Raw genomic sequence first — 13066 nt, forward strand, 5'->3', positions numbered from 1 at the left:
CTCCCAGCGTCAGCTCGCCAGAAGCCAGCACGGCAGCATGGATTGGCCTTGCTTTTTACCTGGCCAGAAACCAGAAGCCAGCACGGCAGCACGGGTTGACTCGCCTTGCTTTTTACTTAACTTTTTATTATTTGCTGCCTTAATCATGAGAATGTATGGGCTGCTTGCTGCATTGCTTTTTATGTTAGCCAAGAGGCTAAGAGTTATCACTTATGTTAGCCAAGAGCCCAAAACTTATCACTTATGTGCTACATTAAACTATGTGTGCTCCGGATTTATACGACTTTTATCTATGTTTAATTAAAACTTGTGTTTACAATTTTTTTATATTTGTTGTTAAGTTTTGAATATATGGTTTCATGGTGTGATTTTACCGAACAAAAATACCGGTTCCCGTCCGATTTCGGCTTTAATCCGACCGGATCGTATCGGTTTTCGATTCCCGTATTTATCCCGTTCGTTTTCGTTACCGATATATCCCGTTTTCGTTTTCGTCCCGTAAGGTAAATATGAAAATAAAAACAGTAGAGGTATTTTACCGACCGTTCCCGACCGTTTTCATCCCTACCGACACGGCCCATCTCCTGCTGCTGCAGCCAAACCTTCTTTGTCATTTGCCGCACCGATGACTACTTCCTCCGCCTCGCTGACATACATATGACAGGTTTTATCCATCACCCAACACATCGTCAACATTCATATTACACATAAGTTTCTTCATGACACACACAATCCCAAACACATCATCGACATTGATATTACAGACCAGTTTTGACGTGATAATCGGTAGTTTTGCAAAACTGACACATCATTTAGTTTTGAGCAAATGTCTCTATGAAATCTGGGAACCGACGCTGCACCATGTTCAACCGGTGGAACATCATGTAGTGCAGAAATTGGCTCCAAATGACATCAGACCTCTCTTGAAAAATAAACAATAAATGAACTTCACCATAAAAAACCGAAAATGTAAACTGGAAAACTGGAAAAAAAAACAGGCAACTCCCCCTGGTTTCTCTTCATCCTCCTGATGTCCCTCGTTTCATTTGTATGTAGCGCAAACCTCAACATGTGTGGGTCTGTAATTTTAGACCAGGTAATCCTTCAAAACCTCTTGTGCCAGGAGTTTCTGGGTCGGAGTAAACGTCGCGCGGCATCAACAGGAGAGGGATCCCTGGGGCCGGGCAGAACGTCTCAAAGCGGGACGGAACCTAGATATGGCGACAGGACAATGTAAAAATCACATAACTCATTCATTTCTTCCTTTGCAAAATAATGTTATTGCTTCTTCTTTTAAGTCGATTGGAATAAAGTTGGGCAACAATGATAGTAGCATCAGTAAGTCGATTCGTCACCTTAAGGCTTTAGAAAATGGCAGAATAAATGCAGTTTTTGCCGAGGAGCTTAGGGAATCATTAGTTGATAAAGAGCAGAAAGTTTTAGAAGAGGAGGAGTTAGATAATTTTATTTTAAATAATTCGGGGAGTGAGATTACCGATGATGTGTTGGAAAATCCGGAAGTGAGTCACTGATGATGGCTTGTACTGATCGGAACCATCCAACCAAAAACAGGAAAAAAAATAAACTATAAAATTTATAGTTCTCCCAATGAAAGGAATATTTTGGAATAGTGATGGGTTTAAGGACCCCAAAAAGCATCGTTTTATTTCTGATCTCACGAAGGAGCATGCTCTCAGTTTTATTGCTATTGTAGAGACTGAAAGGAGGAGTTTCACAGATCGTTTCCTCAAAAACTTGTGTGTTGGAAGAAATTTTCTTTGGCACTGCAAGGAGCCGAGGGGACGGTCTGGTGGTATCTTGTTAAGTATTGATTTGGATGTGTATGACATAGGAGCTATTGATGAGGGGGATTTTATGTGAAATTTCATCTGTGCAATAAAAATAATAGTTTTAAATGGGCTTTAGTTGCGGTTTATGGTCCAGCACAGGATAACTTTAAAGAAAGTTTTATGTCTGAATTAGTAAACATGTGCTCATGACTAAGAGCAGCCTTGGAATCCTCTTTGATTAGATATACAAATGGTTTTAGATATCGTGGTTCTATTTATGGATTTGGTTACGGTGAGAAAATGATCCACGAGTTGATTATTGCTAAAACTTGGCTTCTACTAATAATAAACACCCGACGAACTAAAAGCAACAACTTTTTGAGCCTCACCCCACATACAGCTAGTCCACTTCAGCCAAACGGGACATTTGCTAAGTACGTTGATGTGTACTCATCCTTGCTTTCACAAAACTCCAGGTTGCATTTTGTGCAACCTATGCTCAGGTAAAGAAGAAGGCATCGAGGCAGATCTCCCGGAATTCTAGGACTTCGACGAGTTCGAGGATTATGCTAGCGACCACCCCGAGTCAGTTGCCTGTGGTGGGTTTATTTATGTTGGCTATGTTTCTATTCACAACAGCAAAACTGAATACTCCCGTCGGCCATAATAATTCCCGTCGGTTTTTAGGGTTGCCGACGGGAGTTAATTAACTATCGTCGGCCATAACGAAGCCGACGGGAGATAATGTAGCTCTCGTCGGCCTCCGGACTAACCGACGGGAGTTACATTATCTCCCGTCGGCTTCGTTATGGCCGACGGGGTTTAGGGCGGGCCAGGCTAAACGCGCGCGCCGGCCACTCGCCCAGGCCTCTCCCTTTCTCCATCGCGCGCGTCGTTCCCGCGCAGCGCCTGCCGCCGCCGATCCCGCGCCGCGCCCGAGCGCCGTCCGTGCCTGCGCCGCTGCCGACCGTCGACCCCGCGCCCGCGCCCGAGCGCCGTCCGCGCCCACGCAGCGCCGCCGCCGCCGACCGCCGACCCCGCCCCGCGCCCGAGCGCCGCCCGCGCCTGCGCCGCTGCCGCCGAGCGCCGACCCCGTCGCGCCCGAGCGCCGCCCGCGCCTACGCCGCCGCCGCCGACCCCGCCGCGCCCGTCCCGTCCCCCGCCGCGGCTTGCCGACGCCGCTGCCCCCGCCCGTCCCCTCCCCCGACGCCGCTGCAACCTCCAAAATCTGAGACAGTAAGATCCCTTGAAAATCATCTGCATGATTGAAATCATTTAAAATTATATCATTGCGACATATATTTATATTTATATCGAAAATATGCTTATTCCCGTCGGTTGGTTGATTGTATTGATTAAGCCGACGGGAGTTAACTACGTTGTGGTAGTTTGATTAGTATGATACACTGTTTATTTTCCTAGAGTTTTAGGGTTAAGTGCGCAGACCAGTAGTTAACCCTAGGCGTCACCCGTTCCGGAAGCATGCACATCACATTTATTCATATGTTTGGGCCTAATGCACCTGGACAATCTATGGATGCATAGATTGTATAGTTTCATTCGGTCCAAACACAAGATTACTTGTGATGTGCGTGGTTCCGGGATTGTCCACGTATTTGGACAGCCGGAGAATGGGTGTGGCCGCATGTGATTCGTGCACGTGTCCGTTGGTCCGAACGAGATTTCAGCAGCATAACCCAGTTGTTCTCCGTCGCACCATGATAGGCGTGTGTTCGGAGAACAGCGGGGTTATGCTGCCGAAATTTCGTTCGGACCATCGGGCACGTCACGAGTCGCATGCGGCCGCCTCCATTCTCGGGTGGGTTTATGTCCTTTCCTATAGTAGGGTTATCACCTAAGCCACGTGCATCGCTCTTATATGCTGAATTTTTGGTTGGTGGTTTACACAACAGCAAAACTGAGCCATCCTAGTCCACAAACATGGAAGATGACCGTGAGTGGATGTATGCTGGTTGGAAGAAGGGCGGATGTCACACAAAGGAATGGTTTCAGAAGACAGAAAAGTTTTTAGAGAACGCTCGTGGAGAGTCAACCCACTCTGTGATTAGGTGCCCATGCACCAAATGTGGGAACATCCAGTCACATGACAAGAGAACTGTGGCACTACACCTTTGCAGTCATGGGTATGTTCAAGGTTATAAGGTTTGGGATAACCACGGCGAGTCACGGAGTATAGTATCAGCACAGATGGAGGTGGATGACGGTGAAAACGTTGATCGATTGGATCATATGTTAGAAGATATGCAGGCAGAGTTTGTCAACAATCCTGAAGATCCGCCTACAAAAGAGGTTGAAGAGTTGTTCAAACTCCTCCAAGACTTAGAAATGCCTCTGCATGGACACACAACGGTTACCATCCTCCAGTTCGTGACCCGTCTAATGAGCATAAAGTCAAAGTTTGGTTGCTCAGCCAAATGTTATAAGGCGATTTTGGACTTGTTTAGTGATGTCCTTCCTGCCGATCATAAGGTGCCTAAAGACATTTACCGGTCAAAGAAGCTGCTAAAGGCTTTGGGAATGTCATATGAGAAGATCGATATATGCCCGTCCAACTGCATGATATATTGGCGCGATCGTGCGAAACTAGAGAAATGCTTGAAATGTGGCCTGTCGAGGTACATAGAGGTGGTAAACGAAGAAGGGGAGAAGGTGACAACAAAGAGGGCACATAAGCAGCTTCGCTGGATGCGTCTCACTCCAAGATTGAAACGTCTGTTCTTGGCTAGTAGAATTGCGAGCCGCATGAGGTGGCGCAAGAATCGTAAGCCCCCGAAGGATGGGGTAATGCAGCATCCGTGTGATAGCGACGCATGGAAGGCCCTGGACAGCTTCGATATAGAATTTGCTAGTGAAGAGAGGAATGTTCGTATTGGGTTGGCGACAGATGGTTTCACGCCTTTCAGTATGACCGCAGCGTCTTACTCATGTTGGCCTGTCTTTGCCATACCGTACAACCTTCCACCTGAAGATTGCATGAAAGATGAGTTTATGTTCTTAACTCTCATCATACCTGGGAAGGATCATCCCGGCGTAAACCTCAATGTTATGCTTGAGCCATTGATTGAGGAGTTGAAAGAGCTTTGGGAAGGAGTGGAGGCGTATGACAGCTTCATGAAGCAAAAATTCAAACTTCGGGCAGCATATTTGTGGTCCATACATGATTATCTAGCGTATGGGATCTTTGCTGGGTGGAGAGTCAGTGGAAGGCTAGGCTGTCCTATTTGTGGAAAAGAAACAGATTGTTTCTGGCTCGATAAGGGTGGGAAGTTCTGTTACTTCGATTGTCATAGGTCTTTTCTTCCTTTGAACCACCCCTTCAGGCTCCAGGCACACGAGTTCAGGAAGGACACCATTGTCACAAAGGAACCCCCGAAGCGTCGCACCGGGTGGGAAATCGCTGAGGAGCTGAGTAATCTAGTGAGAAATGAGGATGGGGATGGGTTTGCAGGTTTCGGGAAGACCCATAACTGGACTCACAAATGTGGCCTTTGGGAGCTCCCTTACATGAGGGCATTGCAGCTCCCGCACAACATCGATGTAATGTACCAAGAGCATAACATGTGTGAAGCACTATTTAACACCGTCATGGATTTCCCAGATAAAACAAAAGACAATTTCAAGGCCCGAGTGGACTTAGGTAACATATGTAACCGCCCAACTCTCGTGTGTGTTATATGGAAGCAATCATTAAAAAGTTAGATAACATTGCATTCTTTTTGTAGGCACGTTTTCGGTTGACCGACGGGGATGACGCGAACCACGCCGAGAAGGTGTTTCAAGTAAATGCCTATCGGTTGGTGAAGGAGGCCCTGTACGAGGCAAGGATTCAGGCCACGTGCATGTATTATCAACAAATTTTAGGGCAAAAGATGAACAAGAAGACAGGGGCCTCGAGTATATACCTTCGCGAGGAAGAGTATCGTAAGGTTATATTTTAATCCTTTCCTTTGTGTTTGTTTCATTTGAATAGGTACTGATATATGTTTGTTTTTATGAAGGTGGTGGTTCCGTGGATGTCTAACCGGCCAGAGGCCTACGCAGCTTGGTGTGGGGTATGGGCTTCTGAAGCCTTCCAACAGAAGTCAAAAAGTCACAGGGACAATCGAGGCACCATGCCGAACCACACCTTCAGTGGCGACAACTTCACACGAAAGGCGAAACGCCTGGTAAGAAAACTAACAAATATGTTGAGATGTCATATATTCATTTATTGTACTAACTCTGTGTTGTAGGAAGCTCAATTAGGTCGCGAGCCGACTCCCATCGAGGTGTGGGAAGCTGGCCATAGGGGAAGCGACCCTTCCAACCCTTTGTGCAGCCAGACACAAAGGGAGCGTCTGGTGAGCTGTTGTCCTCAATATTCGGTTAATGCTCGCAACGTACTAACTAAGGTTATATAATCGATACAGGCGGCATATGCGGAAGAGATGAAGGACCGTCACGGAGAAGACTGCGATTGGAGGACCATGTCGATCGATGCTCAAGCCGTGCATAAATCCGGTGGAGGAAAGGCACATGGACTGTGAGATGTTACATTACATGCCATTTATATAGTGACATGAGCATATGCCTTAATTAATCTTTCTTTGACAACAATTGTAGATTCTCTCTCTTTGATGGAATGATCAACACGACGGATTTTAGAGCGTCTCGGCGGTCGGCATCCGGGTCCAGGAGCTCTGGTCCTAGCTCTCGTCGGCTCACTGAGCAAGAGCTTGAGATCGTGAGGCTGCGTGAGGAGAACCGTCAGCGCGATGAGCAGTTGAGGGCTCAAACTGAGCAGTTGAGGGCTCAAAGTGAGTACTATGCCTCAGTCCACGCGCAGCAGCAGCAGGTGCTTCAAGTAAGCCCATTGCATTATTACTGTTTATTCATTGCTTTACACATCCAATGCATACTACTAATATGCTTGGTCAATAGTTACTAGCTCAGCAGCAGGGCATTCCCTACGTGGCCCCTCCGCCTCCGCCGCAATGGACATTCGTCCCTATGGGCCCTCCTCCACCTCCGGTAAGAAATTCTATGTCCATTATCTAGTTACACAGTAAAAACGACGACTTGTGCCGCACTGCACTCATGAATATGTATTATTCTTGTATTCATCAGGGACTTGTGCCGCAGCAGCCTCAGTTTACCACACCGCCGGCACAGCTACCTGCCCCTGGATCACAGGTTTGTATTCTAACTCTATAGCTATCGCTGACAGTTCAGCAGTTAATATGTACGATTTCTGACAAATTGCATTCTCGCTCCGTAGGACAATCAGGAAGGAAGTGGAACGATGCATGGCTTCGTCAACTCGCTATTCGCGTACCCAACTCAGGACGGAGGCAGCGGCCAAAGCTCCAACAACCCTAGCCGCGGCGGTTCGTGAATGTGCTTCGAACTCTACCTTTTCTATAATGAACACTTCTTATGTGCATGAATGTGCTTAGAGACTTTATATATATATATATATATATATATATATATATATATATATATATATATATATATATATATATATATATATATATATATATATATATATATATATATATATATATATATATATATATGTGTGTGTGTGTGTGTGTGTGTGTGTGTGTGTGTGTGTGTGTGTGTGTGTCGATGGATGTGATTGAGGCCCTAGATGGATGTGTGAATGTGCATGATGATATTTTGTATATTTTCTGTGACATTGATCATAAATATGGGCTGTTTTTGGGGGGGGGGGGGACAGTTTAACTCCCGTCGGCTTCGCTAAGCCGACGGGAGTTAAACTGGAACTTTCCAGGATAACTCCCGTCGGCTTAGCCAAGCCGACGGCAGTTGTCGGTACCCAGGCCCGCATGGGATGACGTGGCGGACCCATAACTCCCGTCGGCCCGAGCCCTCACCGACGGGAGTTATGCGCCCGCCACGTCAGCCCTGGGCCGGGCGCGATAACTCCCGTCGATCCTTGGTAGCCGACGGGAGATAATTAACTCCCGTCGGGGCCGACGGGAGTTAATGCAATCCCCGTCGAGTAGCCCTTGTCGGCCTATTACCGACGGGATTTAGCTTAAAACCGACGGGAATAGCTAAATCCCGTCGGTTTTGGGCTAAATCCCGTCGGTACTAGGCCGACGGGAATAGCCTGGATTGTTGTTGTGATTATGTGCACTTTGATATAAATAATATAAATGACTCTAGTCTATAATACTATTACTTACTCTTTATTATTATTTGAATCATTGTGCTATAATGATTCATTTATGTAATCGTTGTGTACGCGAGTTTTGATCCTGGCACGTACATGGTTCAGATTCGGTTTGCCTTCTAAAACCGGGTGTGACACGCCGATCGCTGTTGATTGAGAGAGAGTGCGAGAGCAGAGCGAGCAGACGGGAGCGAGGCGAAGCAGAACGATCGACCAGTTTCAATTGAACCAACTAGGTGTGGGCTTCAATTGAACGTCGATTCGTGCCTAGGGAAGTCCGTTGTCGTCGTTGCTCGCGCCTAGGAAAGACCGGCGTCGTCGAGGAAGGTGGGACGCCAGCATGCACCACTCTGGGGCGCTTGCTTCTGAGGAGCCGACGTCGCGCGCGCGCCTCTGGGATCCGTTGCCGCGTGTGCGCCTCCCAGATCCACTGACGCCGCGCTCCCTCAGGGGACCGCTGCCGCCGCACACGCCTTAGATGCGCGTCACCACCACGCGCGCCTCAGGTGGCCGCCACTACGACGTGGCCTCGGGGAGCCGCCGCCGTCGCGCGAGGTGAAGGTGGCTACCGCTGTGGCGCGACCTCGGGGAGTCGCCTCTGTCGCGCGCACCTCTAGGATCCGTCGTCGCCGCTCGCGCCTTGGAGAAGTCGTCGTTGCGGCTCACGCCTAGCAGAGGTCGCCGCCTCCGCTTCCGGTTCGGTTGGCCACCACCGCCGTGCTCCCCATGGAACCACCACCATACGCGCATCGGCGGGGTGGGGGCACCTTCGCTCGTGCATCGTGGTGGGGGCGTCACCGTCGGCGCCAAAAAATGAAACCCTAGCGCCCTAGGCCCTCTTTTATAGACGTCCGAACCTGGTTTGGCAGAACCAGATGCCACCATTAAGTCAGGGCTTACTCTAGTTATTGAAAGTCTATAGCTCTAAATATATAAATTATATATATATAACATAAAAAAGTTTCTAGACAATTTAGTATCAGTTCTAATAAAGAATCGATGTGAAAAGGCTACCTTTAATACCGATACTAAAATGGAAGTTTTAATACCAGGTACTGAAGACCTCTCTTTTTAAGGGTCATGGAACCGGAACCGAAAATTGATGCCTTTATCCCATATTCTCCAGTAGGATACTAGTCGACCAAGCCAACTTTTGGGAATGAATCATGGCCGACAACAAAGTCGGGTTCTCTGTTGTATAGGGGTGCTCCGGTGCAATTTATTGTGTTTTCTCGCTTATTTCGCTGCCCCGCTCTTGTGTGTGCTCTGTTGTGTTTGCTCGTGGGAATGCTCCTATCCATTCTCTCTTTGTTATTATTCATACAACAAACATAAGAAAAGCCAACGCACAAACAATGCCATCTTGAAAAGAAAAAAAATATATACTGATCGAGTTGGACTCCACAAACTAATAATAATAAACTTGTGGGAAAAAAAAAGAGAAGCACTGAAGGATGTTCCGCCATTGGCTTGAACAGAGAGAGTATCATACAGCAGCTGAGGGTGCAGAGCCCAGATTGCCCGTATTGCTATTCAGAAGGCCTGCATGACTAAGCAGAGCCCAGATGTGCGTGAGGAACTCCCCGCCGTTTTCAAGGTGCTGCATGTGTTGCTCCGTGGTGTAGTGCGACTTAGCGGCATGGATGGTTGCCTTGGCCCAGAATTCTTGCAGCAACTCCCAGCGATCCCCATCGGGCTTCCTCTCCAGCTTCTTACCGAACTTGATGCCTTTCTGGAAGATCTTCCGAGGGTCGTCGTCCTCCCCGGTCCCTTCTAAATCCTTCATCTTGGCGTAAATCTTGGAATCCATGTAGGAGGATCCGAGAAGCTCTATGCGTTCTCCCATCACCGTCTGTGCCAACTCTGCTATTTCGGCTTCATGGTAGGGCAGCAGTTCTGGGACAGATCCAATCAAGTACGCACAGTATCTGGACAAGTGAACTGCGACGCCTCGGTCGTTATCTCGACGAGCAAGAGCGATCCCATCATCTACTCTGTTGTTTGGAAGCAGTGACCCTAGCACATTCCCAAACAAGTATCCAGACAGATTAGCTGCAAAAAAGCCTTGGTGCTTGCTGCATCGGCATCGAGTCGTCGTGCGTTTACTGGGAGCAGGACCTGAAATGTCACAGTACTCAGTTGCGATGTGATGAATTAACATGTCTTGGAGCGATGTTTCTTCGACGACGTTGGTAGTTAGGTTGCCGCCATACGTTGATATGAGAGATCTAGCAACAGCTCTCTTCACCGCATCAGAGACCTCCACTGGACCTTGCTTTCCTTGCCGGAGAACCACCGAATACTGCTCCATCCTGTTTCTTCTCATCAGCTGTTGTCGTCCAGAAAGCGTAGCCCTTCTAAGAAAAGCGATGACTGCTCCAAAGGTGGATGCGCTGGTCTCGTACCAGTGTTTCTTGACATGCATGGTGGCTAGTGATACCTGGGCCCAGTCCGATGCCAGATAAAGTGTCGCTTGCACTAGCTCCACTGCGAGGGCTATGCCGAGAAGCAGTAGAGTGAGGATGTAATCAGCTCTTGAGACGTGTACTTCTATGATCGGATTTGGGGTCTCGAGCACCAGTGTATCTGTGATGGCAAACACCGCAAACGGTTAAGATTAGAATGATCTTTGCTAAAACCAGACATTGAGCAAATGGCAGCAAGGACGTATTCGTCGCCACGAAGGTACGGAAGTACTTTGTGAAGAAGAAATCGTAGCAGAAACCCAGCTCTGACTCGATAATCCTGAAAGCTCTTCTGAAATCCCCTTCAGGGCTTGTTCGGTTATTTTCAATCCATATGGATTGGAGGGGATTGATACGGATTAGAGGGGATTTTGACTTGCTAGGGATTGAAACCCCCTCAATCCTCCTCAATCCATATGGATTGTGGTAGAACCGAACAAGCCCTCAGAGGGCAGCAGTTTCTTGAATACAAAGTCATGGCTTTTTTCCACAGAGCTGGCCTTGGGACCGACCAGCCCAAAGAAGACCCTCCGCAAGAGTTGACGAAACAAGGCAAAGGACAGGCACATGTCTTTCAGAGAAGCTGAGTTGTCATCCAGACGATCCCATATCTGGTCAATGGTAACGGGTCCACCTGCAAACATACCACGGAACCAGACTACAGCCCTGTAGCCCTTCATGCTCTGAGGGTCGTCGTCAGTCGTACTACCCTCCTTCGTCTCTGCGTCTGCGGCCTGCAGTCTGCGACGACGGATCCTGTTTGGGAAGGTGAAGGCACTCGGTTTCTGGTGTCTGTATCCCCCAATTGCTAGACCATAGGATTCCAAGAGCTTTGTCGATAAAGCGACATAAAAGAGGGCGATGACAAATCTTGAACTTGCTCTGGATTTCTTGAGATGCCGGTTCAGGTCCAGGGCTGTCTTCAACGTAAGAGTATTCGGATCAATGAGCAGACTGAACATGAGCCCGTAGAAGCCGTACCTAAAGACGTCGACTACAACCTCCGTGTACTTGTTTCTGAAGCTGTCATAGAAATCGTAGTGCTGTACGACGGTGGTGCCCGTTGAGGCCATGACAAGGAAAGCAGCCCAGACGGGATACAACGAGTTCTTGATTGGGGAGGACTGCATCGTACCAAGGGTGTAGAAGACGAGAGCATCCATAAGTTTGGAAGACGCCCGCAGGCCAGTACCGAGGAAGGAGCTACGCCACCGCCGCCTGTAGAAGCCGAAGAAGAGCTGGAGAAGCAGCAGCACAGCGGCCGCTAGCACCAGAACTTCCACAGTGGTGATCGTCGCCCTTGGGTGGTTCAGCCAAGGGGACAGAGCCTGCATTGCTCTTGTCATGTTCACTACTCCATCTTGGTTGGAGCCTGGCTGATCCATGGCCATGGAGTGGAGGAGATGAATGAATGAATTGCTGTTGCTCTTCAGGAATCAATTGGAGTCTAACACTACTATGTGCTATCTTCTACAGTGCACCGCCGGGGTTTCCCACAGACACCTTTCCGTCGTCCATAGTGAATGATAGACTGGATCTAGCCAGGGGGTACGCAAGGGACATCTTGCACAACTGAAGGGAAAAAGAAATGCTTTCTTATGCCGCCCATTTGCCATCAATTGTTCATTAAACGATCACTAGCTCCTTAACCGGTAATTTATTGTTTCGTGGTCCAAAAGCATCGCCAAGTGTGTTTTAGGATAACAAAAGTCATCAATAACACATCATTATTGATGGGTACATCGCTTACCATTAAAAAATGGCGCCTGAATTCTATAATTAATTAACCATACATTTATTGTGTGAAAGTAAATAAAGCATGTCTTTTCAAACGACGAGACTAACATCTTTATTATCAAACTAAATAACACACAAGGTCTGTCACCAAAATGACAGTGGATGTACTGATTGTCTAATCTTAAAACTGAATTTAAGTGTTTGCTTCCTTTCCGTTAACCACTGTAACTGTTTTTGGTCCCCTAGGAGCCTTACGTTTGTACGGAATTGCATTCTATAGCAGATACTGCAGGAACTCTAGGTACTTTCTATTGTAATGCATTGTCTTCTTGCAGTAGATGCATGTGGCAAGGGGGACTGAGAAACTGTCTGACTGTTGCTTGTAGAATCCTAGTGATCATATTTGATCTTATTCTTGAACCTTTCTTAGAGTTCTTGCTCTGTTTGGGGATATTTAGTTTGGGAAGATTGATAGAATCACTTATTTGACTGTTCAACCTTTCTCCTTTTAAACACACGGTGCCATGGGTTGATCTATATTGCACTTGTACTTTACACTGGTGTTATACTGAACATGAAATGTCTCATATTATGGAATAGCACCCTCAATAAGATCCTTGATGAGACTATTATTGTGATAAAGTACATTACATTTGGATCTTTTCCACTTGACCTTATCGATGTTGTATTGCAACATCTTATGGTTATACTAAGGTAAGCCTACCGTAGGCTTAGTGGGTTTCTCAAACCACAGTGAGTAATCTATCTCACCCACTATAGTTATCATTTCAATCTGTTTCCGCCATAAGTGGTAATAAATACCATGTAGCGGTTTAATTTGCCTTATCTGACCAACTAGTAGACCAGTATGT

At 47.4% G+C, this 13066-nt stretch overlaps 1 protein-coding gene across 1 annotated transcript; it reads right to left on the minus strand.

Annotated features, from left to right (window-relative positions):
• Window positions 1–9331: 9331 nt before the first annotated feature.
• On the minus strand, window positions 9332–12022 carry LOC103633747 (uncharacterized). Its single transcript, XM_020541791.2, has 2 exons — window positions 11593–12022; window positions 9332–10578 (listed from the first exon to the last, which is right to left on the minus strand). Exons 1-2 carry the CDS (start codon window positions 11846–11848, stop codon window positions 9479–9481), a joined length of 1356 nt encoding a protein of 451 aa, XP_020397380.1. The 5' UTR covers window positions 11849–12022; the 3' UTR covers window positions 9332–9478.
• Window positions 12023–13066: the final 1044 nt, after the last annotated feature.

The sequence above is a fragment of the Zea mays genome, chromosome 7 (assembly GCF_902167145.1).
Source record: "Zea mays cultivar B73 chromosome 7, Zm-B73-REFERENCE-NAM-5.0, whole genome shotgun sequence".
NCBI lineage: Eukaryota > Viridiplantae > Streptophyta > Magnoliopsida > Poales > Poaceae > Zea > Zea mays.